The 26,150-nt window shown below is 44.5% G+C and overlaps 1 protein-coding gene across 3 annotated transcripts in view; it reads right to left on the bottom strand.

Moving 5' to 3' along the window:
* The window catches only part of RGS7BP (regulator of G protein signaling 7 binding protein), a 165,714-nt gene extending 141,343 nt beyond the window's left edge, over nucleotides 1-24,371 (bottom strand). Inside the window, exons 1-2 of one of the 3 annotated variants that reach the window (XM_077462629.1) lie at nucleotides 23,312-24,371; nucleotides 14,654-14,820 (exon numbers count right to left, since the gene is read on the bottom strand). In XM_077462629.1, coding sequence (XP_077318755.1) covers nucleotides 14,654-14,820; nucleotides 23,312-23,464 — 320 coding nt within the window. In that variant the 5' untranslated portion in view covers nucleotides 23,465-24,371. Of the gene's footprint in view, nucleotides 1-14,653; nucleotides 14,821-23,311 lie in introns of those variants that run through there. The other 2 variants (XM_077462627.1, XM_077462628.1) reach the window with 2 other exon arrangements.
* Nucleotides 24,372-26,150: the final 1,779 nt, after the last annotated feature.

The following is a 26,150-nucleotide window of genomic DNA, read 5'->3' as shown; positions in this document are numbered from 1 at the left end:
TAAGATTTTAGGACAACGGTCTGTCAACAGACAATCCCCTGCCAACAATTAAACCATGTGTATGAGGCTTTAGAGCAGGGATATGCAATTAGCGGACCTCCAGCTGTTGCAAAACTACAAGTCCCATCATGCCTCTGCCTCTGGGTGTCATGCTTGTGGCTGTCAGAGTCTTGCTATGCCTCATGGGATTTGTAGTTCTGCAACAGCTGGAGGCCCGCTAATTGCATATCCCTGTTTTAGAGTGTCCAAATTTCTTCTGAAAATGTTGCCATCAGCTATGTCTGTCAGTTGGTAATCCTGTAGTATGTTGGTACAAGCTGTCTACAGTCCATGCTCATTACTGGTCATTACTGAGGGTGTGCTGGTGTGTCAGTCACCAGTTATCGGTGGTACAAGCCACCTATGATCCATGTGCAGTATTGGGCATTACTGGGGGTGAGCTAGCATGTCAGTTATCAGGTGTAGGCAGTACAAGCTATATATAATCCATGCTCAGTATTGGGCAATACTGGGGATGTAATTGTGCGTCAATAATCAAGTGTGGATGGTGCAAACATCCTATGATCCAAGGACATTATTGTTTATTACTGTGGTGTGCTGGTATGTCAATCATCAGGTGTGGGTGGTACAAGCTGCCTATGATCCATGCTTGGTTCTGGTTATTACTAGAGCCATACTGGTGTGTCAATTATCAGGTGGTGCAAGCTTCCTATGATCCATGGTCTGTACTGCCCATTACTAGGGGCATACTGATGTGTCAGTCATTTGCTGTAGATTGTGCCAAGCTGTCCATGGTCCATGCTTAGCATTGGGCATCATTGGGGGCATCTTGGTGTGTCAATTATTAGGTGTGGGCAGTATACACTGGCTGGGATCATTGATCAGTAATGGCCATTATTGAGGGCAAAGTGGTGGCCAGGTAGATCACTCATTCACAGCAGCCATGGACCTATCTCTGCTTGGCTTTATGAGCGGTTGGCAGGGAAAGAATCACAGAGAATTTCTTACTGACGTCTGATTAGACATATGGTTAGGTTATCTGTGGGCTGTAAAACACCATGCATTGCTCTATTTGCTAGGCCACACTTTAGCTTCAAGAACAAGTAATGGCACCCTGAAATGTCCCTTGAAATCCTTAAAAAGCCTTTCCTGTCTATGACATCAACTTTGATATTGTTATGCTTATGAAGTACAGCATTTACTACAATTACATGAAAACTCATAAATATTTCAACAAGCTCTTCAATACAAACACACTCTAGGCATGAATTACCACTTTGTTGTTCTTTCTCATCCTCCTGGGAGAGTTGGAAATAAACCGTGAAACGCTTATTGAGAAATATTTTAATCTGGTAAATTCAAGTGTGTCAGTAGTCGGAGGATTAACCTGTCATGCTGCATATCTGCTGGCTAGTGGCTTCAGCTTTCATCTTATGTGCCGCAGGGACGAGAGCCTGGCTGCCAGCTAATGTACGGCTGGAAGCTACTACTTTCAGACCAATCTGGTACTGAACAGATAACTATGCCAAGACATTAAACTACTCTGAGCCTAACTTGACAGCGTTCACTGAAATCTTATTTATCGTAGGCAGGATTTTTTCTCATCGCCAATCGATTTTAGATATATTGTGCATTTATTTTATCTATAGGACTCAGCATGTCAAGAACTTTCTTGGTTCTCTAAGAATAGGAATGGCAGCTGTTGCCCTTCTTATTTCCAGTTATAAACATTTCCTACATATTATAGACAGGTCCTGGTAATGTAGGCCCATCCTAGGAGAAAATCAGATCTCTTTTTAAAATACTAGTTGCCTGGTTTTCCTTCCTTATCCTCTGACTTCCTATTGACCCCCCCATTTGACCCTTCACCAACTGATGAGCCAATGGTAGGACTTAGAAAGTGGGTGAGGGGCAGAGAAAAGATGTGATCAGGCTGTTGTTGCTCTTTCACTGTGCAATCTGAGACAAAAGGTGGCGTGGCGACTAGGGTTGCACCGATATGGGTATGGATACTAAACATTTGCACAAATACTTGTACTCATGCAAATGATCCGATACTAAAACCGATACTTTATGTGTGGTGTGGTGCGATTTGAGCCCACACAAAATGAATGGGTTTAAACCGCACTGCAAAGATTTGCATGTGATTTGAACAGGAATGCGGTGTGTATCCTATCCGAATCACATGCAGTTTCCCCCACCGCTCCTATGTGAACCCAGGCTCCTATGTGACTTCAGCCTGGGTTCACACAGGAGCGGTGCAGGAAACCGCAAGTAATTCGGACAGGAATCGTACTGCTTTCCTCTTAAAATTACATGCGATTCTTTGCAATGAGATTTGAGCCCATGCATTTTAGGAGGTAGCTTTTTCCTTTCTTACACATCACAACTCTCTCCTTTTCTGGGAGTATCTAATTACTGGTCCAACTCCTCCAGTCAAATTACCTAAAATGCAAGGCATTTTCCCTTGTACCCGACTTGTTTCGGAGTCTTCCAGCCACATACACAACTCCTTAGAGAAATGTTCTGAGGTGCAAAATGAAAACGGAGTCGGTCACACCTCATATTTCTATACCCAAACTGCTGTTACTGCCATGGTAAGCATTAACAAACAGAAGCTCAAGAGAACCTTGAGAAGCAGGGGAAAAGCCTAAAAAAATAAAAACCAATGCAGCCACCACGTCCCTCTTAGCCCTTGTACACACGGTCGGACATTCTGACAACAAAATCTGTCGGATTTTGTCTGACTGATTTTGTCCGAAACTTGTGTTGCATACACATGGTCGGACAAAATTGTCGGAAAATCTGATCGTTCAGAACGTGATGACGTTATTTCGTTATTTACGTTCAGGCTAGTAGCCAATAGCTTTGGTCTAGGAATTTGATCTGAGCATGCGTGGCACTTTGTCTGATCGGAATTCTCTACACATGATCAGACAAAGTCCAATCAGATCATGTTGTCGGAAAGTTTTATAGCCCAGCTCTCAAACTTGGTTTGTCGGATATTCTGACGGAAACAGTCCGATGGAGCCCACACATTGTCGGATTATCCGACAACACTGTCCGATCGGACATTTTCCATCGCGTGTACAAGGGCTAAGAATTATTAAGCTATAATATATTAAATATTTGCTTCTGGGTTTAGTACCGCTTTAAACATGATTTTTTTGCATGTTCAAGACATAGTAAAATACTAATTACTGTAAAAAAAAATCAAGCACAGCAACTACATCCTCGTATTGTTCCTCCTACACATCATTTTGTTTCCTAAATGTTGTCTGATTTAAAGAGACATTTCACTACAAAATAATATTTTTTTTTCAAACATTCATATTGACTATTGCTTACATATAAAATGTTTATTTCTGTGCATCCATTCCTTGGTTTTGTCAATGTTACTCTTTAAACTAGCTGTGTTGTATTGTGAACAGAGATGCATGCTTTTCTAAAGCTGGCCAAAGAGGAGACAATTTTTGGTCTAGTACAACAAAATCATTATCAAACTTGCATAAATAATGGTTCATGTCATGCAGAAAAAAATATTGCTTATGTACTGCTAAATTGGGAAATATCAAACTTCTCTTCCTTTAATGTTACATAAATACATATGTAAAGCATAGAGGCCTAAGTCCTACACACTGCAATCTATCTAATTTTGGAAGTCTAAAGGTGCCCATTGACATGTGATGACAGTGCCCCAATATGGCCAGACTGGGTGACGATCCAAAGTATATGGGGCAGTGGTGAGGGGTTATAAGCCACTGTCAGGCTTTTATTTCAGTTTTTTTTCCCTGTTAGGGAGATAACATTTCCATAATTGTCCTGATTACCATATCACCAGGGATGAAAGTAAGGATAAATCCAAACTGTTCAGTTGTCAACAGAACAGGAATGAAGACACCACGTCTTTTGAGCCATTTGGTTAGAGTTGACCAATAATAGAGCATGTTTTAATAATGCTCCAATAATAGAGCATTAGCTTTCAACACCCTTCTTGGACCACATGTCCCTACTTGAAGTAATTCTTATAGATCACATTTTGGAATCTATATACCTTTTTCGTAATAGGAGCCCTTACTTAAACTTCAAGAGGTCTGCATACTTAACAAAATGTAATTATAGGTATCCAATATCTGGAGGGCCACTGGGCATGCCAAAAACCACAGAATAAAAAACTGATATTCTCTGAATGGTGGTGGTGCCAAAACCCCTTGTGTTCAGTGTGCAGAGAGAAAACCACTCAAGCAGGACTTGGAAGATTGCAGCTATCACTGTAAGTAACATGGACAACTACAGTAGTTTACAGCATCCTCAGATGCCTTCCAGATATACCATATGGATAATTAGATCATGCCAAACTGGACTACTGTAAGTTGGCAATAAAGACATATCCCGGAGTTGAGATTTAAAATGACTTCCCAGCCTTGTCCCATGCATACTTTAAAGGAGCATTCCGCCCAAAACTGATATTTTAGTCCTGCACAATTGCATGAAAATGAATTATAATGTATGATGGCTTCCTACACCTTTTAGAGATTCTTATGAGAAGACATCCCTACCAACATTCATAGCTGTGTAGTGCAAAATACACTGCAGTATAAAAATGTTGCCCCAGCAATGACATTCATTAGGACGAAACATGTAGGATGGACGTCACCACGCCTACCTGGGCACTGGAAGCTTTTATGTACTCTATGCCTTTTTTACTCTTCATTATGTAAGATTACCTATTTTTTATTAACCACTTCCCGACCAGCGCACGTCGATGTACGTCGACAGAATGGCACGGGCAGGCATATTGGCGTACAGGTACGTCCAATATTCAATGCCGCCCTGCCATCGGGACCCCCGTGAGTCCGGTTGCGGGACCCGCGGACTCGATCGCCGCGGGCATCCCCGCGATCGTCTCACGGAGCGGCCGAATGGAGAAAATGCCGTGTAAACAGCATTTCTCCATTCTGCCTAGCAACTAGTGACGCTGATCTCTGCTCCATGTGATTTGAGCAGAGATCAGTGTTCACTAAATGAAAGCCCAACCCCCCCACAGTTAGTAACACACCCCTAGGAACACTTAACCCCTACACTGCCACCCCCTGGTTAACCCCTTCACTGCCAGTGTCATTTACACAGGAATCACTGCATTTATATAGCAGTGATTACTGTATAAATGACAATGGTCCCAAAAATGTGTCAAAAATGTCCGATGGTTCCCCCACAATGTCGCAGTCACAATAAAAATCGCTGATCGCCGCCATTACTAGTAAAAAAAAAAATAATAAAAAATTATTAATAAAAATGCTATAAAACTATCCCTATTTTGTAAACGCTATAACTTTTGCGCAAACCAATCAATAATCGCTTATTGCGATTTTTTTACCAAAAATATGTAGAATACGTATCGGCCTAAACTGAGGGAAAAAAATGTTTTTTTTATATATTTTTGGGGGATATTTATTATAACAAAAAGTAAAAAATAATGTGTTTTTTTCAAAATTGTCGCTCTATTTTTGTTTATAGCGCAAAAAATAAAAACCGCAGGGGTGATCAAATACCACCAAAAGAAAGCTCTATTTGTGGGAAAAAAAGGACGTCAATTTTGTTTGGGAGCCACGTCGCACGACCGCGCAATTGTCAGTTAAAGCGACGCAGTGCTGAATCGCAAAAAGTGGTCTGGTCTTTGACCAGCAAAATGGTCCGGTCTGCAAGTGGTTAAATGTGGTTTTAAGATATTGCACAATGAAGTACTCCTCTTTTTTTCTCACATGATTGTGTAAATCTGCTCATGGCTGCAAGTGTTTAGCCCTGGAGGTGATCTGACAAGTATTAGAGTAGATTTTATTTGGCTGCCTGCTCTCTTGTGACTGGGTTGGAGTGAAGCAATTTTACATCCATCCATCCACTTAAGGCCTCATGCACACGAGACGCAGCTAAACGCGCGTTCAGATGCAGTTGGACAGTTTTTTCAACTGCACCTGAACTCATTCAATGTTATCCTATGTGTCCATGCACACAGTCTCGTTTTTTTCCGTTTATATGCAGTTGCGTTTAATCTCGTTTTTCCAGAAGCAAAAAAATGCGTTCAGAAACAAAAATTTCTGCGTTTCAGACGCAAAACGCGGCAAAACGCGGTAAAACGCGGCAAAACGCCGCTACCGCGTTTAGCCGCGTTTAGCCGCGTTTAGCCGCGTTTGCGTTTATATGCGTTTTTAAAGGTGACCTTTTTTTTTACATTAAAAATCTCAAAAATGATTGCAAATGATGAAAAACCATTAGAAAAATATTTTAAACAATTGCAATTGCAAGTGGACAATCCACAACTTGTGGCAAGTGACGTGGCAAGTGGACAATCCACAACTTGTGGCAAGTGACATGGCAGGTGGCAAGTGATGTGGCAAGTGGACAATCCACAACTTGTGGCAAGTGACGTGGCAGGAGAAGTGGCAAGTGACGTGGAAAGTGGACAATAGACAACTTGTGGCAGGTGACGTGGCAAGTGACCTGGCAGGTGACGCGGCAAGTGACTTGGCAGATGACGTGGCGAGTGGAAAATCAACAACTTGTGGCAGGTGACTGGCATGTGACGTGGCAAGTGGACAATCCATAACTTGTGGCAGGTGACGTGGCAAGTGACGTGGCAAGTGGACAATCCACTTGTGGCAGGGGATGTGGCAAGTGACGTGGCAAGTGGACAATCCACTTGTGGCAGGTGATGTGGCAAGTGACGTGGCGAGTGGACAATCCACAACTTGTGTCAGGTGACGTGGCAAGTGGACAATCCACAACTTGTGGCAGGTGATGGGGCAAGTGATGTGGCAAGTGGACAATCCACTTGTGGCAGGGGATGTGGCAAGTGACGTGGCGAGTGGACAATCCACAACTTGTGTCAGGTGACGTGGCAAGTGGACAATCCACAACTTGTGGCAGGTGATGTGGCAAGTGATGTGGCAAGTGGACAATCCACTTGTGGCAGGTGACGTGGCAGGGGACGTGGCAAGGGACGTGGCAAGTGGACAATCCACAACTTGTGGCAGGTGATGTGGCTGGTGACGTGGCAAGTGGACAATCCACATCTTGTGGCAGGTGACGTGGCAGGTGACGTGGAAAGTGGTGTGGCAAGTGGACAATCCACAACTTGTGGCAGATGGCATGGCAGGTGACGTGGAAAGTGGACAATCCACATCTTGTGGCAAGTGACGTGGCAGGTGATGTGGCAAGTGACGTGGCAAGTGGACAATCCACAACTTGTGGCAGGTGACGTGGCAGGTGATGTGGCAAGTGATGTGGCAGGTGATGTGACAAGTGGACAATCCACATCTTGTAGCAAGTGACGTGGCAGCTGACGTGGCAAGTGACGTGGCAGGTGACGTGGCAAGTGACATGGCAAGTGGACAATCCACATCTTGTGGCAAGTGACGTGGCAGCTGACGTGGCAAGTGACGTGGCAAGTGACATGGCAAGTGGACAATCCACATCTCGTGGCAAGTGACGTGGCAGGTGATGTGGCAAGTGATGTGGCAAGTGACGTGGCAAGTGGACAATCCACAACTTGTGGCAGGTGACGTGGCAGGTGATGTGACAAGTGACGTGGCAGCTGACGTGGCAAGTGACGTGGCAAGTGGACAATCCAAAACTTGTGGCAGGTGACGTGGCAAGCGACGTGGCAGGTGACGTGGCAAGTGATGTGGCAAGTGGACAATCCACAGCTTGTGGCAAGTGACGTGGCAAGTGGACAATCCACAACTTGTGGCAGGTGACGTGGCAGGTGACGTGGCAAGTGAACAATCCACAACTTGTGGCAGGTGACGTGGCAAGTGACGTGGCAGGTGAAGTGGCAAGTGACGCGGCAAGTAGACAATCCACAACTTGTGGCAGGTGATGTGGCAAGTGACGTGGCAGGTGATGTGGCAAGTCACGTGGCAAGTGGACAATCCACAACTTGTGGCAGGTGATGTGGCTGGTGACGTGGCAAGTGGACAATCCACAGCTTGTGGCAGGTGGCATGGCAGATGACGTGGAAAGTGGACAATCCACATCTCGTGGCAAGTGACGTGGCAGCTGACGTGGCAAGTGACGTGGCAAGTGGACAATCCAAAACTTGTGGCAGGTGACGTGGCAAGTGACGTGGCAGGTGACGTGGCAAGTGATGTGGCAAGTGGACAATCCACAGCTTGTGGCAAGTGACGTGGCAAGTGGACAATCCACAACTTGTGGCAGGTGACGTGGCAGGTGACGTGGCAAGTGAACAATCCACAACTTGTGGCAGGTGACGTGGCAAGTGGACAATCCACAACTTGTGGCAGGTGACGTGGCAGGGGACGTGGCAAGGGACGTGGCAAGTGGACAATCCACAACTTGTGGCAGGTGATGTGACTGGTGACGTGGCAAGTGGACAATCCACAGCTTGTGGCAGGTGGCATGGCAGATGACGTGGAAAGTGGACAATTCACATCTCGTGGCAAGTGACGTGGCAGGTGATGTGGCAAGTGACATGGCAAGTGGACAATCCACAATTTGTGGCAGGTGACGTGGCAGGTGATGTGGCAAGTGGACAATCCCCAACTTGTGGCAAGTGACGTGGCAAGTGGACAATCCACAACTTGTGGCAGGTGCCGTGGCAAGTGACACGGCAAATGCAAGTGTACAACTGCTCTCTATGCTGCTGCTGCTCACTCTGATCCAAATAACAGAAATAGTTAAAAAAAATGCTTTGAGAGCTTGGGGAGGGTCTACATGATGTTATCTTTATAAACGCGTCTAAACGCAAACGCGTCTAAACGCAAACGCGTCTAAACGCGTCTAAACGCGGCATGCAAACGCGGCAAAACGCGCGTTTCTAAACGCGCGTTTCAGCTTTTTTTAACAGAGGTTTCATCTGCGTCTCGTGTGCATGAGGCCTAAGGGTTTAAAGCTAAGGCACAACTAGACCTGCAAAAGTGTCTTTGTTTCTGGTAAGAGGCAACTTTAAACGCTTGGTAAAGCACTTTCGTGTACTGATCACTGGATTCCTTATTTGTATGAATTACACGAGTGGAGCGTCTCATTTTTTACACACGTATTTAATACTCTATTGGGATTATATCTACTTGGACTGATGCATGAATTTATAGAATTAAACGACTATTTATCTTTTACTTTTTGATACTATTTATTGATGCATTTCATAATCGTGTTTTTTATTTATTTGTATAATATGTATAGCACTGTGCATTTTATTAGATAACACAAAACATATTGTTTATTTCATAAAAATGTTGTACCTATGACATTTGCCTCAATCATATAAATTCAGTTTCCCTGATAAACCTGACCAACAGAACACTTAGGTGTCCACATAAAAGTCATGAATTCTTACTGGGGAGATGACAGAAGGGAGCTAACCCTCTAGTAGCACAGAAAGAAGAGCCACAGCTGAAGGTACACAATGGATTCCAGGTTTTATTTGTGTGATATGAGCTTGTGGATAAGGCCAATGACTGCGATACCCGATGGAGAGGGAGTGCTCACACAGAGACCAAATTGAAGTGAAAGTTCTTGTATTTAGATAAGTAGCAATAAGCAAAATTACAGTGACATTTTTAAGGACTAGTATTCTGTAGTGCAAACGTGCAGTCATTAAAGTGGAATTTCACCTAAAAGGTGAAGTTCCGCTTTCCAGCCTCCCCCCCTTTACACACATAACATTTTTTGGGGGGGAGCCTACCAAGTTTTCATAGGCACCCACTTGAATCACAACCTCGTTCTTTTCCCCGCAGCCTCTTGGGATATGTAACAGGTCCCAGAAGGCTGTAGGACCATTCACAAAGAGAGTCACACTAAAGATGCTGGCATCGGGGACACGAAGACTGGTGAAGAACCGACCTAGGTGCATTTGGCACTGGATCCCTGGACCAGTATGTGTCCTTTTATTAAAAGTGCGCAGCTACAGTATTTGCAGCTGCTGACTTTAAATTTTTTGTTCTTCTTTAAAGCGGACCTTCAATCATTTGTTTCATCTTTCCATCTATTAAATCTTGTTGTTTGAACTTTGGATAATAAAACATTTTTTTATGCCAGTAAATACCTTATACAACCTACTTCATGTTTCTTGTCTAGTAAAAATCCTAGGCATATGACATCATGCACAGCTCTCTAACTCATTCTTGTGAGAGTTGGCCAGAAAGGGAGGGGGGATGAGTCAAAAGAGGGTCAATGAAAGCTGCAGAGCTGGATGTGTGTCTGTGTAAAACCAGGAAGTGAACAGGCAGCAGCTTCAGCTGCCCACGGTTAAAATAGCTGCAGCCAGACTCAGTGGAAGGAGATTTCTGCAGCATATTTGGCAAATACAGAATCATACTATATATAAAATAATATGCAAAGTGGTTGGAGGGAAGCTTCTGAAAGGGAAAGATCTTTTTATTACAAATTATGTGAGCAGATTGCAGTTCCTCTTTAATGGAACAGGTGGCAGCATATGGCATACAGTGAGGCAATGATTTATAACAGCAAGTCACTCAACAATGACACAGTAACACAGCAGTATCTCGTAGAGCATTAGTAACAGGGCACTGTACCAGGCAAGGCTTGCTTTACTAAGGATGGCACCTGCTGGAGGGGTGGCTGACTGGAAACACAAAATTAGGTTCTTCTAGGCTGAACAAAAGACAGAAAGAGAATCAGCTATGTCCCTACCCTGTCCCTGCTTGAACAGGAACCTTTCCCTATGCTCAGTCTCACCCTAACAAGTGGGGTCTTCTCCCTAACCTATCCACTTGCCAAAAGTGTGCCAAACCTAGCAGGGCCCTCCTTGTTCAAAGGCTGCCCCACCTAAGATGGCCGCTGGAGGTTACCAGGAGTCGCAGTGTCCAATCAGACAGCTGATTTCCTGAGACACCTATGGAGTCTGCAGAGGAAAAATCTTAATCTAAGCCTCTACTCCATCTGTACAGTGGCATAACGCCACCTAATGGATGGAGGACAAATTGCACCGGCCTACAAGCTGGCTTGCAGTGAGTGCAGAGGAGGAAGAGAAGTTGCATAGACATGCTGGCATTTTGAATTTAAAGGAGAAGTAGGGCCAAAATTCTTTTGAGCCTACTTCTCCTTGGAAGGACAGGAGTGAACTCCTGTGACCCATAATCAGCTGACATAATTCAGCTGGTCCAGACTCTGGAGAGATCCTGAATTTAATGTCGGTATCCACCAAGGTGTCTGGCCGGCAGCTGGCTCAGTCTCTCAGTGAGCAGCTGAGAACATGTCCCCTCCACAGCCCAGCACTCCAGTGAGCACTGAAGGGGCAGAGCAGACAGCAAGTGCTCTGCTCAACTGCTCACTGAGAATCAAGAACTGAGTGATCAGCAGCAACTGCTTTGGGACTTTGTTTAAGGGTATAGTTTAGATATAACTACCTCTTCTTAAATACAAATACGTTATATAAGAAACAGGTTGGTGAATCAACTGTGTTCACTGAAAATTAAATATTACTTTTGAGATGATTTGGCCTCACCCTTACTATGGGCAGGCAGATATGGACGTTGAGCTAGTTTACTGGAATGCCTACTATGAATATGACCAGACTCAATCATAATAGGCAACTTTCTCAGAAAATTGGTAGGGCACTTTACTTCAATAGGAAAAATGACAGTAACTGGAATGTAGTCCTCTGCCTAGCAGGGCATTCTGCTGGACTGTCTACATTGAGGCCCATTTCACACTGGTGCGCTTTTGTTGCTTTTTTCCAGGATGATGAAAACTATTCCTTATTAAATCCTATGTAACTGTTCACACTGCAGGCGTGTTGTGCTTTGGGAAAGTCTTGCATGCATTGACTTACAATTAAAGGCGCCTTTTTGGTGCAGTTTTTGCAAAAGCACACCAAAAAGGCACATTCCATTGTAAGTCAATGGGAACGTATCAAAAGTGCATCATTGTGCACAGGTCCTAAGTGAGACACATGACAAATATGCACACAGGGCATCAGAATATAATGTTCTCATTATGCATTTTATTTTACCCCCAAGGTAAGGGAAAGCATAGAGCTTCTTTTTTTTTTTTATAGTGCTTTTTTAAATATCTTTAACATAGTGACAGGGTTACTTTAAGATGCTGTCATTTACCCAATTAGGTAAAACCATTAGAGCAAGACAAAAGTGAAAATTTCCAGTTCATATTGGTGGAGAATGGTTAAAAACTCATTGATTATTAGAACATTTATCACACCTAACATCCCTCCCCCCTTTATGACAACAAGCATCTTCACATAGAAAATACTGTCCTAGTAATGGCCCCTGCATTACAATTAAAGGCCTGTGCCAACCGAAATCGGGCTTGTCTAAGATTCCTTTCACACGAGTGGTTGAATTGGGTCAGCCTGCCTGTTTTTTAGGCAGACTCGATCAGACCCCCCATTTTCCTTTATGGAGCAGCAGATGTAAACGGACTTGTGTCCATTTACACCTGCCTACCTCCAATCCGATAAAAATAAAAGGAAGGGGATCCTTTGCCCTCTGTCTGGTTGGGGCAAATTGGAGGGCATTTGGGAGTAAATGGACAGCCGGTCTGTTTACATGCTGACTAACATAAAAACTAAGATGGGGGCCATGACCCAAATTCTTGAGCTCTATTATTGATTATTAATAAGCCGATATGTCCTTTTGGTCGGGGTACCTCCGCAACTAAATAACAATCCAGAAGCCAATATAGAGGGGACCCAAACAAGTTACCTCCCAGTACAAGAATTGCATATGGGTGAACCAACCACAGGGTACAGAAGAATAGAAAAAATTACTTTATTGAAAAAATTCAAAAATTAGCAAAAATATTGGGCCAGCCGGTCCATACATCCAAGCACTGATAATTAAAAACAGTGGACAATGTTGTCACACACATACAACACAACAGGGCCCATAATAACACAGACACACACGTTATGCATATAATCTCCAATAGTAACTCCCTAATGCCGGGCCTGGGGACAAGGCAGGGGGTCTAAGGTCCAACACTGTGCAAGCCTCGCATTAGGTAAATGCACCATGAAGATACCTTGGACTCCACACCACAATCCTTGGGATCACTGAATCGATTTGCTAATTGGTGAATTTTTTAAATAAGGTTATTTTTTTCTATTTTTCTATACCCAGTGGTTGGTTCTCCATATGCAACTCCTGTACTAGGAGGTGAACTGTTCGAGTACCCTCTACATTGGCTTCTGGTCTGTTTACTTTTTGCTCTGCAAAAGTGAAGTGGACACGGACCTGTCATCCGCAGCAGGGGATCAGTGGACAGATCCCCCTGCTGAGAAAACCAGATCCAGCCTGTGTGAAAGGGGACTTAATGTCATCCTTGAGATGCTTCTGAGTTTATTCAGAATTGTCAGATGCTTTTGACCTGCAATTGACCTCCTTCTGACTTGGTGGGGTTTACATTAACACATGCCACTTAACTTGGAGGTTTTTATTCAAGTGGATCATAAACTTGTTAAATGTAAAAGTTTCTTTGCAGGTTGGCCCACCTCAAGGAGTATTATGCCACTTACACACGACCAGACTTTTCGAGGGACTAGGCCCGACGGTATTTCCAATGGACTTTCGGCAGAGTTCCAACGGACTTTCCGAATGAACGGACTTGGCCACACACAATCACACCAAAGTCCGACGGATTCGAACGTGATGATGTACGTTGACTAGAATAAGGAAGTTCATAGCCAGTAGCCAATAGCTGCCCTAGTGTCGGTTTTTCTCCGTCGGACTAGCATACACACGAACGGATTTCTCGGCCGGGTTCCTGTGGAAAAATTTAAAACATGTTCTATTTCTAAAGTCCGCCGGATTTTTGGCAAGCAAAGGTCCGATGGAGCCCACACAAGATCGAATTGTCAGACGGACTCGTTCCGCCGGACCTTTGCTGTCAAAAAGTCTGGTCGTGTGTACGTGGCATAACACCTGCTTATTCACAAGCTCTTCCTGCCCAATATTTACCAAGCAATTTTACTGGCTCCTTCTATGCACATTGACTGAACAGTGTTTAGACCCTAGCCTTTGTATGTAGAAAGCCCACACAGGCCACAAAGCCCACACAGTAGCAAAATCCTAAATGGCCCGGAGACTGACAGTTGTTTACAATAATGAAACAGCGGAGACTTAACGCTTGAATACTTGATGACTGCACATTTTTTGATGCTCATGGAACAATGCTGCTACAAAGATCTCCAGTCATGTGAGATAGCCCATTTGAAGTATGGTACAATACCACTATAATATGACTCTTCAGCCCACAAGATGAATGTATCCTTTGTGAACACCATCACACAAAATCTTAGATTAGACAAACCATGCCTCTAGTCCAACTCATCTAAAACTGATACAAGCTTTTGGATGGTATGTCTTGAAATTCTGAGGACAACTTGTTTAAGTAAAGCAAGACCTTTCTAAAATCTTGGTGCTATCCATAATTATATTAGCATAGCAATTCTCAAGGAAATAATATCACTAACACCTCATGGGATGTGTGTGCTTCCGGCACATAAACATATGTAAAAGGAACAATACAAAGACAAGTAGACAGTTACAGCTCTGTGTCCTTGCAAAGACCTCTGAGCAACGCTTTTTTTTTTTCACAGACATAATGAACATCATGAATTAGCTGCTTGATTATGAATGAAGGGAGCAGTGTTTCCTACCCGGAGATTGCTGAGAGTTTTTGGTGTGCTTGCAGAGCCATCTCACAACCTTTGGTTCGAGTTTTCTGCATTTCTGCCCGTAGGGAGGGACAGCTTACTGACACATCCCCGATGGAAATGACTAATTCACGGTACAAAGCCACCTGGGTGTTGAAATCCTGGACAAGCTGGAAAAATACATCAACACTGTCAGAAAACAGCATTTCTCTCAACCCTTTTATCATCAGAGCTCTAATACACATGACCTTTGTGACTACTTACTATCATGACATTAACTCCTGCGGAGAGCCGCTTAAAAATCAAACCAATTAGGTAGCTTTCAACAAGGGTTAATCTTATACTATTAAGTAATGAAAAACATCATATGCAACCAAGCTCATGGGGATCAAATCCATTTGGGATCATTTTAATGGCTTAATAGCACAGGATTAACCTCTTGGTCACCACGTTCACATCTCCAACACGCAGCAACCAGTATGCAACCAGCAATACAGAGACAGTCAACAAGGGGTTAATATCATGTTAATTAGGGATTTAACGGTCCAGTGTAGTTGAGCCCTTTCTGATAATGAACAATTGCATACATATTTTAAAATAATATTTAATTTTAATAATATAGCACTACATTACTAAACACAGTTTGCATTTGATTACAAAGACCTCTAAGAGACGTGAAAATATGCTGCATTACATTAAATGCAAAAAAATAAATAAAAATATGGCATTTTCTGTTCAAATTATGGTTCAAGAACTGATCATCATTCTTCATTAATTGTTTACCAAATACAGCAACCAAAGCTGTTTTAAATGCAAGAAATTGTGAGCTGCAGCACAGTGCACATAAGGACAACCCTCCCATCTGTAGGCTAGACAGCAGAGGTGAGAACATCCAGGTGTCTACGGTGCAGGCCAGGAAATTGTCCTACATACATAACAATCAGCCAGCCCTTTGCTGATGAGGTTTGCTGCAGGTATTCTGTTATCCCCATCTGATCTGTGATCCCCACCATCTTGCCCTTGTATTCATATTTTGTTGCTGGGGGTTCCTTGGGTAATGCGCAATATCTGCCTCTTAGATATGTAACCACTGACACCAATGATCTATTTAGCCACTTGTAAGGGTGGTAATCTTCCCACCGACCAATATAAGGGCCGTGCTTCCAACTCACCACCAATGTAAAAAGCATTATTTAAGCTGGCCATCAATATACAGGGAGTATTTCTCCTGCTGACCACCAATGGAAAGGGATTTCCTCCCACTGACGACTGACGTGAAGGGTGCATTTCTCCCACTGACCACCAATGTAATGAGCATTCTTCTCAGGGGCCACAAATGTAAGGTGGCCATTCCTCCTACTGACCACCAATGTATGGTGGCCATTCCTCCCAATGGCCACCAATGTAAGAAGCATTCTTCCCACTGAACACCAATGTAAAGGGCATCCTTGTCAATGACCCCTAGTATAGGAGGAGCATTTCTCCCACTGAAAATCAATGTAGAGGAAGCATTGCTCCCACTGAACACCAAGAAGGGGCATTCCTTCCACTGACCACCAACAAGGGGCATTCCTCCTACTGGTCAACAAGGGACATTGCTCTTAATGGCCACCAAAAAGGGACATTCCTCCCACTGAACACCAACAAGGGGCATTCCACCCACTGAACACCAACAAGGGACATTCCTCCCACTGAACACCAACAAGGGGCATTCCACCCACTGAACACCAACAAGGGACATTCCTCCCACTGAACACCAACAAGGGGCATTCCTCCCACTGAACATCAATAAGGGCATTTCTCCTACTGACCACCATCAAGAGGCATTCATCCCACTAAATACCAACAAGGGGCATTCCTCCCACTGAACACCAATAAGGGGCATTCCTCCCACTGACCAGCAACAAGGGGCATTCCTCCCACTGAACAGCAACAAGGGGCATTCCTCCCACTGAACAGCAACAAGGGGCATTCCTCCCACTGACCAGCAACAAGGGGCATTCCTCCCACTGAACACCAAGAAGGGGCATTCCTTCCACTGACCACCAACAAGGGGCATTCCTCCCACTGGTCAACAAGGGACATTCCTCTTAATGGCCACCAAAAAGGGACATTCCTCCCACTGAACACCAACAAGGGGCATTCCACCCACTGAACACCAACAAGGGACATTCCTCCCACTGAACACCAACAAGGGGCATTCCTCCCACTGAACATCAATAAGGGCATTTCTCCTACTGACCACCATCAAGAGGCATTCATCCCACTGAATACCAACAAGGGGCATTCCTCCCACTGAACACCAATAAGGGGCATTCCTCCCACTGACCAGCAACAAGGGGCATTCCTCCCACTGAACAGCAACAAGGGGCATTCCTCCCACTGAACAGCAACAAGGGGCATTCCTCCCACTGACCAGCAACAAGGGGCATTCCTCCCACTGAACACCAATAAGGGGCATTCCTCCCACTGACCAGCAACAAGGGGCAGGCCTCCCACTGAACAACAATAAAGGCTGATCTATTGCACCATGCATGTGCCAACACACACACTGAGATATTTGTACAGTTCAACTTAAGACCCCTTTCACACCAGGGCATTTTGCAGGCGCTATAGCGTTAGAAATAGCGCCTGCAATCCGCCCTAAAGAAGCTGCACCATTGTGTGCAGTGTGAAAGCCCCGAGGGCTTTCACACTACAGCGGTGCGCTGGCAGGACGTCAGAAAAAAGTCCTGCCAGCAGCTTCTTTGGAGCGGTGAAGGAGCGGTGTGTTTACCGCTCCTCCACCGCTGCTCCCCATTGAAATCAATGGGGCAGCGCTGTAATGCCGCCGGCAAAACGCCACTATTGCGGCATATTGCCGGCGGTTTTAACCCTTTCGCGGCCGCTAGCGGGGGTAAAAGCGGCACGCTAGCGGCCGAAATGCACCGCAAATCCGGCGGTAAAACGCCGCTAAAAATAGCTGCATTTTACCGCCGACGCTATCAGTGGTGTGGTGTGAAAGGGGTCTAAATGTAAATAATTCTACAGTAGGATTGTAATGTATATTGTATGTGTAGCTAAAGAAAGATCGAATATATAAAATCCATGTACCCATTACACACACAGGCAAAATTATACATCTTGGCTGTTTGTGTAACAGCTTACAGTGCCTTGCAAATGTATTCACCCCCTTGGCATTTTTCCTGTTTTGTTGCCTCACAATCTGGAATTAACATGGATTGTTTGAGGATTTGCATCATTTAATTTACAGAACATGCCCACAACTTTGAAGTTTTTTTCTTTTTATTGTGAAAAAAACAACAAATAGGACAAAATAACAGAAAAAGTTGATGTGCATAACTATTCACCTCATATGAGCCTCATTTTGCAGCTATCACAGCTCCAAGTCGCTTTGGATAAGTCTCTATGAGCTTGCTACATCTTACCACTGGGATTTTTGCCCATTCCTCCTTTCAAAACTACTCCAGCTCCTTCAAGTTGGATGTTTTGCGCTTGTGAACAGCAATCTTTAAGTCTGACCACAGATTTTCTATTGGATTGAGGTCTGGGCTTTGATTAGGCCATTCCAACACATTTACATGTTTCTCTTTAAACCACTCAAGTGTTGCTTTAGCAGTGTGTTTGGGGTCATTGTCCTGCTGGAAGGTGAACCTCCATCATAGCCTCAAATCACACACAGAGTGGGGCAGGTTTTGCTCAAGAATATACCTGTATTTAGCACCATCCATCTTTCCCTCAAATCTGACCAGTTTCCCAGTCCCGACTGCTGAAAAACATGGTGTTCTTTGGGTGATGTGATGTGTTGGGTTTGCACCAGACATAGCATTTCTTTTTATGGCCAAAAAGTTACATTTTAGTCTCATCAGACCAGAGCACCTTCCTCCATACATTTTGGGAGTCTCCCACATGCCTTTTCACAAACTCAAAACATGCCATTTTGTTTTTTGCTGAAAGTAATGGCTTTCTTGTGGCCACTATGCCATAAAGACGACTCTATGGAGAGTACGGCTTATTGTCTTCCTATGTACAGATACTCCAGTCTCTGCTGTGGAACTCTGCAGCTCCTCCAGGGTTACCTTAGGTCTCTGTGCTGCCTCTCTCATTAATGCCCTCCTTGCCCGGTCCGTGAGTTTTGGTGTGTGGCCATCTCTTGGCAGGTTTGCTGTTGTGCCATGTTCTTTCCATTTGGTTATGATAGATTTGATGGTGCTCCTAGGGATTATCAAAGATTTGGATATTTTTTATAACCTAACCGTGACTTGTACTTCTCAACAACATTGTCCCTTACTTGTTTGCCTCTTGCTTAGGTGTTGCAGCTTCTGGGGCCTTTCAAAAAGGTGTGTATATGTAATGACAGATCATGTGACACAGGTGGACATCATTTCACTAATTATGTGACTTCTGAATGTAATTGGTTGCACCAAAGCTTTTTATGGGTTTCATAACAAAGGGGGTAAACAAATACGCACATGCCAATTATCAGTTTTTTTAGTTCTGAAAAATATTTTTATGTATATATTTTTCTAATTTTACTTCACCAACTTAGACTATTGTATTCTGATCCATTTTATATAATTCAGACATTGAACTAAAGGCTGTAATGTAACAAAATAGGTAAAAAGCCAAGGGGGTGAATACTTTTGCAAGGCACTGTACATATACCTATAAGTTTGGAGCGTCTGTTGGCGTTATGAAGAATTTCGAAAAGACCATCACACGTATTCCACTGTGTGCATTTATCCTCAGTACCAGTGTTTCATATTTTAGGAGCTACTTGTAAGTCTGATTAACAAATTACAAAAAAATGTAGCACTATGGTCATTGGTTTAAATAAGTGCATGGAGTTTGCATGTTCAGATTTACTCTAGTTTCCTCCCACGCTAAATGACATGTTGATAGGCTAATTTGCTCCTATCTAAACGGGCCCTAATACGTGCATACATGTAAGATATAGGCACTAGATTGTAAGCTCCTTTAGGGAAGAGACTGATGTGAATAAATAGTATGTAAAGTGCTAAGTAAAATGTCAGCGCTATACAAATGCCTTTGATAATTAAATAAATAAATCAGTCCAGATAAGAAAGGGTTACCTAACAATAGTAGCAGGCAAAACCCAGCGCCCTAGACTCTCGTGAATGCAGTTGATGGGTTAACCCTCGTGCAGCTGTAACCGTCTGAACTCGCTGCCTCTATCTGCAATAATAACACTAGCCTGACGCCCAGCTGCAAGTTCTGCAAGACACATTTGTCAGTGCTGAAAACGGGGAATGGTGTAATGTCATGATTCCATTACACACCAGTGCCTTCACCCATTTAATACCTGCAGGTGTCCATAGCAGGAGAAAGCCAGGTTCAGGAGGCAGCATGGAGGTACCGGCTTGCCATTACTTATTTAGCCTAGGCAGCAAGTGGAAATGTGTGATGTGGTTATACTGCAGCCTGTTAGCAGCAATGGGGCGGTGTTAGAAGGAAATTGGCATCCCTGGATCCTCCAGCTGTACTATAGTGTTTGAAAAGAAGCCTTGTGTAGGTGCAAAGAAATCTGGACTCTGCCTAAGAATGTGCGGTACCCCAGTCATTGTGACATCTATAAAGAAGATCTGGGGCCATGGTGGATTAATTATCATAAGGGCAAAAATAGGCAGATGCTTCAAACGCTCAAAATATTCTGCACTTCTGTACTATATATAGTAAGTCAGTGCTAGTTTTGCAAGTTTTTTTCAGAAGGTGGCCAACAATTGCTGCCTCTACGTTCCTCTAATTAAAGGTTTTCTTCAGGGTCATACACAATCGGTATGCAAACTCCCTGTAACTGCAAGTATTGCTTGTATATTAACTGGCACCATCATAAGAGTAATTTGCAAAGAGTATATCACTGCATAAGATCCTCTTCAAAAGCGGGGTTCCAAAGTCTTCAAAATCTCTTTACAAGCATATATATTATAAGCAAAAAACACTCTTATACATGGTGTCATGAGTGGGGATCATCAATTAAAAACAGCCTAGGGCCTTCAGTTTCCTTTAGGCCGAATCAAAGATCATACACAAGTGGTATGTAAGCCCTTCCCACCTGGAAGCATTGCTTTTATATTATCTGACATTATCATAAAAGTAAATGGCAGAGTATACCTCTGCAGAAGATCCATTTCACTGATGCGTGATCCCATTGTAGGCCAACCCTTATGCGCGATCCCATAGTACACCAACCGTTATGCATGATCCCATCGTACACCACCTGTTGTGCATGATCCCATTGTATGCCAACCCTTAAGCATGATCCCATCGTACACCACCCTGTTATGCATGAAATAATTGCATGCCAACTCTTAAGCATGATCCCATCGTACACCAACCGTTATGCATGATCCCATTGTATGCCAACCCTCAAGCATGATCCCATCATACAATGAACCTTAAGCGTGATTCCCATTGTATGCCAACCTTCAAGCATGATCCCATCGTACAATGAACCTTAAGCGTGATCCCATTGTATGCCAACCTTTAAGCATGATCCCACTGTATGCCACTCCTAAGCATGATCCCACTGTACGCCGACCCTTAAGCATGAACCTATTGTACGCCAACCCTTAGGCATACTCTCCTGGTACACTGACCTGGGCCCCACAGTTTCCTTAAAGATAATCAAAGATCATACACAATTCATATGCAAGCCCCTGTACTATACACATTGAATGTCGACTCTTATGCGTGATCCTATTGTATGCTGATCCTTATGCATGACCTCATTGTATGCCAACCCTTTACCATGACCTTATTGTATGCTGAATTGATCCTTATACATGAACCCATTGTATGTCAACCCTTATGCATGATCCCATTGTATGCCAATCCATATTCATGATCCCATCGTATGCCAACCCTTATGCATGATCCCATCGTATGCTGAACCTTATACATGATCCCATCATACACCAACCCTTATGCATGATCCCGGCAGGGGGGAGCCATGAATTAAAATCAGCCTGGGGCCCTGAGTTTCCTTTAAGATATTCAAAGATCATATTCAATTCATATGCAAGACCCTGTACCATACCCATTGTATGCCAACCCTTATTTATGTTCCCATTGTACTCTTGCCCTCATGCAAGTCCCCACTGTAGCCTGACCCCTAAGCATGAACCCACTGCATATCAACCCTTATTCATGATCCCATTGTATGCCAACCCTTGTGAATAATCTCATTATATACCAACCCTTATGCGTGATCCCATCATACGCTGACCCTTATGCATGACCCCAATATACTGGCAGGAGGGAGCCATGAATTAAAACCAGTCTGCAGCCCTAAGTTTCCTTTAAGATAATCAAACATCATATACAATTTATATGCAAGCACCTGTACCATTCCCATTGTACTCTGACCCACATGCAAGACCCCACTGTACCCTGACCCTTAAGCATGATCCAATTGCATGCAAACCCTCATGCATAACCCCATTGTATGCCAACCCTCATGCATGATCCCATCAGAAGATGAACCTTATGTGTGATCCCATCATACGCTGACCCTTATGCATGATTCCAATATACTTGCAGGGTGAAACCATGAATTAAAACCAGCCTGGGACCCTGAGTTTCCTTTAATATAATCAAAGATCATATACAATTTATATGCAAGCCCTTGTACCATACCCATTGTATGCTGACCCTTATCGATGTTCCTAATATACTATGACTCACATGCAAGACTCCACTATACCCTGACCCTTAAGCATGACCCCATTGCATGCCAACCCTCATGCATGATCCCATTGTATGCCAACCCTCATGTATGACCCCATTGTATGACAACCCTCATGCATGACCCCATTGAATGACAACCCTCATGCATGATCTTATTGTATGCCAAACCTTATGCATGATCCCATCAGAAGCTAAACCTTATGCATGATTCCATTATATATCGACCCTTATGCATGATCCCAATATATTGGCAGGGAAGACATGAATTAAAACCAGCCAGGGGCCCTAAGTTTCCTTTAAGATAATCAAAGATCTTATACAATTTATATGCAAGCCCCTGTACCATACCCATTGTATGCTGACCCTTATCGATGTTCCCATTATACTATGACCCTCATGCAAGACTCCACTATACCCTGACCCTTAAGCATGACCCCATTGCATGCCAACCCTTATGTATGATCCCATTATGCTCTGACCCTCATGTAAGACTCCACTATACCCTGACCCTTTAGCATTGTATGCCAACATTCATGCATGACCCCACTGTTCACTGTTCCTTAATCTCGATCCAATTGTGCGCCGACCCTTACACATGCTCCCCTTACACCAATGGATACCCCATAAATTAAGAACAGCCCCAGGGCCCATAATACAACAAGGCCACCTTTGAGTTGAGATTCAGATAAGGACATTAGCTTCAGAAGAGTGATCCCTATGCATGCCCATACATACTACACTACCACCTATGTGAGCGCTATCAGTCCACCCTGGACTTTTAAATGTAGTGCATGTGATGAGAATGGAGAAGCCGGTGTGATTTGGGGTGGAAGCCCGTGTGATGGGGGGGATGTTGGGGGGGGGGGAGCCGGCGTGATGGGGGGGGGGGGTGCTGGGAGTGGTACTAGAGCAAAGCCATGTAGGGGAGGTTTGGGGTGCTGTCCATCTACCCACCATCTTGCAGTGGTCCAGGGCTCTCTGGGATTTGAGGGTGCTCTCCGAGCTCCCCCTGCGATCAAGGTCCCTGGGGAGAGATTTGCCGCCGATCTGGAAGATGGATCCCTGGGACCTGGGGCGATTAATGCGCCCATTCGGTGCAGAAGTCATGCATACACATCCAGCAAGCAACGCCAAGGCGATGGATGGGAGGGAGCGGAGAGGTCCGCACAGCCACTGTCACTCCGGATCCGGGAGGGGGGCTACGGACAGACACAGGGATGGATGGATACAGGGGGGCTCCTCTATAGCAGCAGGTACAGGTGAACCATGGCTCCGATCTTAGCCCTGCAGTGCCATCCTTCCATCCCCGATGGCAGCACACACAGCGATCTGCTGATGGCCAGGACAGGGGAGAGGTGCCATCCAGGACCAGCGGCTCATCGGTCCCTGATCAGCATGCTGCTCGGCCTCCTCTATGGGATCGGGGCTCCTCTCCTCCTCTATGGATGGGGCTCCTCTCCTCCTCTATGGGATCGGGGCTCCTCTATGGACGGGGCTCCTCTCCTCCTTTGGCTGGGGCTCCTCTATGGATGGGGCGCCTCTCCTCCTCTGGCTGGGGTTCCTCTATGAACGGGGCTCCTCTCCCCCTCTATGAATGGGGCTCCTCTATGGACGGGGTTCCTCTATGGGTAGGGGTTCCTCTCTTCCTCTATGGGTAGGGGCTCCTCTCTTCCTCTATGGGTAGGGGCTCCTCTTCTACTCTATGGATGGGGTTCCTCTCTTCCTCTATGGATGGGGTTCCTCTCTTCCTCTATGGATGGGGCTCTTCTCCTCCTCTATGGATGAGGATCGGGGCTCCTCTTCCTCTCCTCTCCTCCAAGATCCTGGGAGATGCTTCTGGGTGCCAGTGGAGGAGAAGGTTGGGAATCTGGCAGACTGACGTGCTTTAGCATCACAGCACATTGATAGGATGGGAATACTAATGCGATCTATCCATCCAGCCCCCTACTGTTTATATACTTATCCAATCAAACGCCCAACAACATCAATGGCAATATTACTTCATAGGGTTCTATTATTAGCCAGTGTCTGGAATAGAGCACGCAGCCACGTAGGGAGGCAGGCTCTGCTAAGGTGAGCTGTCATTGAGGGTCTCAGCCAATCACACAGCGACCCTGGGAGGGGGGGTCTGGGATCAGGCTGTGTGCAGGTGGTTGGAGACACACATACACTGATCAGTCCTACTTGTATAACTGCTCCCAGTAAACTGAATAATTGATTATCTCTCTATATATTAGGCAGCAAGTGAAGTTGATGTGTCAAAAGCAAAAATAAATGGGCAAGCGTGAGGATTTGATGGACTTTGACAAGGACCAAATTGTAATGTCTGGATCAGCGGTCTCCAAACTGCAGCCCGGACCTTTGATTGCTTTTATCTGGCCATCGGAGCACAATTGTCATCTGCTGATACCAACATATTGCCCCTTCTGTCCATTATGAATGCTGCTGCTAGACTAATACACCATAATAACTGATCTGTGACTGCTGCCCCTCTCTGCCAATCTCTCCACTGGCTTCCCCTACCCCACCATAACAAATTCAAAGTACTAACCACAACATGTAAGTCCATCCACAACATCGCCTCCACCTACATCACCAACCTCATCTGCAGATATCACCAAAATCGTCCTCCCAGGACCTCCTGCCCTCAAAAACTCCCTTGTTACCTCCTCCTATGCTCGCCTCCAGGACTTCTCCAGAGCCTCTCCCACCCTCTGGAACTCCCTGCACCAGTTTGTCAGCTCCTACACTGTCCGCCTTTAAGCGAGTCATGAAAACTCACTTATTCAGCGAAGCCCACCCCACCTCCACCTAAGAATTGTATCCGAGTCACCTCCATCAGATCATCCCCTGCAGCTATTAACTTTTGTAGCACCTCCCCCTCCCTTTAGACTGTAAGCTCCACGAGCAAGGCCCTCCCATTCCTACTGTATTGAACTGTGTTGTAATTGTATTGTCCCCCCTCTACATTGTGAAGCGCTGAGCAAACTGTTGGCGCTATATAAATCTGGTATAATAATCCCCCTGCTGATGCCAATGAAAAGGCACAATTCCTCCCAATGACACCATTGATGGGGCACAATTGCTCTGAATGACACCAACAATGGGGAACAATTCTTCCCACTGATATCAATTAGTGGCATCATCATAGCTCCCAACTGTCCCTCATTCAGAACAAAGTCCCTCTGTCCCCCTTTCCTCCTCATTTGCCCCTGATTTTGTTCTCATCTATATACTTGTATATAAAATGCACAACTTATCTATCAAAAAGTGTTTCCCAGTGTTAAACCTTTGATCCAATTTCTAAATTGCTGCATTTGTAAATTCCAAAAGCCAATATAAAGGAATAGCAGTGGTAAAAAAAAAGCACTTGTGGGTTTAAGCAATCTTTTTTTTTTGTATAATTCTACGTTTAACCACTTCAATACCGGGCAATTATACACCTTCCTGCCCAGACGAATTTTGAGCTTTCAGCGCTGTCACAATTTGAATGACAATTGAGCGGTCATGCTACACTGTACCCAAACTAAATTTTTATCATTTTGTTCCCACAAATAGAACTTTCTTTTGGTGGTATTTGATCGCCTCTGGGATTTTTATTGTCTGCTAAACAAATAAAAAAAGACCGAAAATTTTGAAAAAAGCATGTTTTTTTTTGTTTCAGTTACAAAACTTTGTAAATAAGAAAGGTTTCTCCTTCACTGATGGGCACTGACGGGGCTGCAGTGACAGGCACTGATAAGGCGGCACTGATGGGCACCAAAGATGTGGCACCAATGAAGTGGCACTTATA

This window comes from Lithobates pipiens, unplaced genomic scaffold, assembly GCF_037356315.1.
Source record: "Lithobates pipiens isolate NorthernLeopardFrog02 unplaced genomic scaffold, aLitPip1_a1.2 Scaffold_3, whole genome shotgun sequence".
Taxonomy (NCBI): domain Eukaryota; kingdom Metazoa; phylum Chordata; class Amphibia; order Anura; family Ranidae; genus Lithobates; species Lithobates pipiens.
Note: the sequence above shows the minus strand (reverse complement) of the source record. Positions and strands in the feature narration are given on the sequence as shown.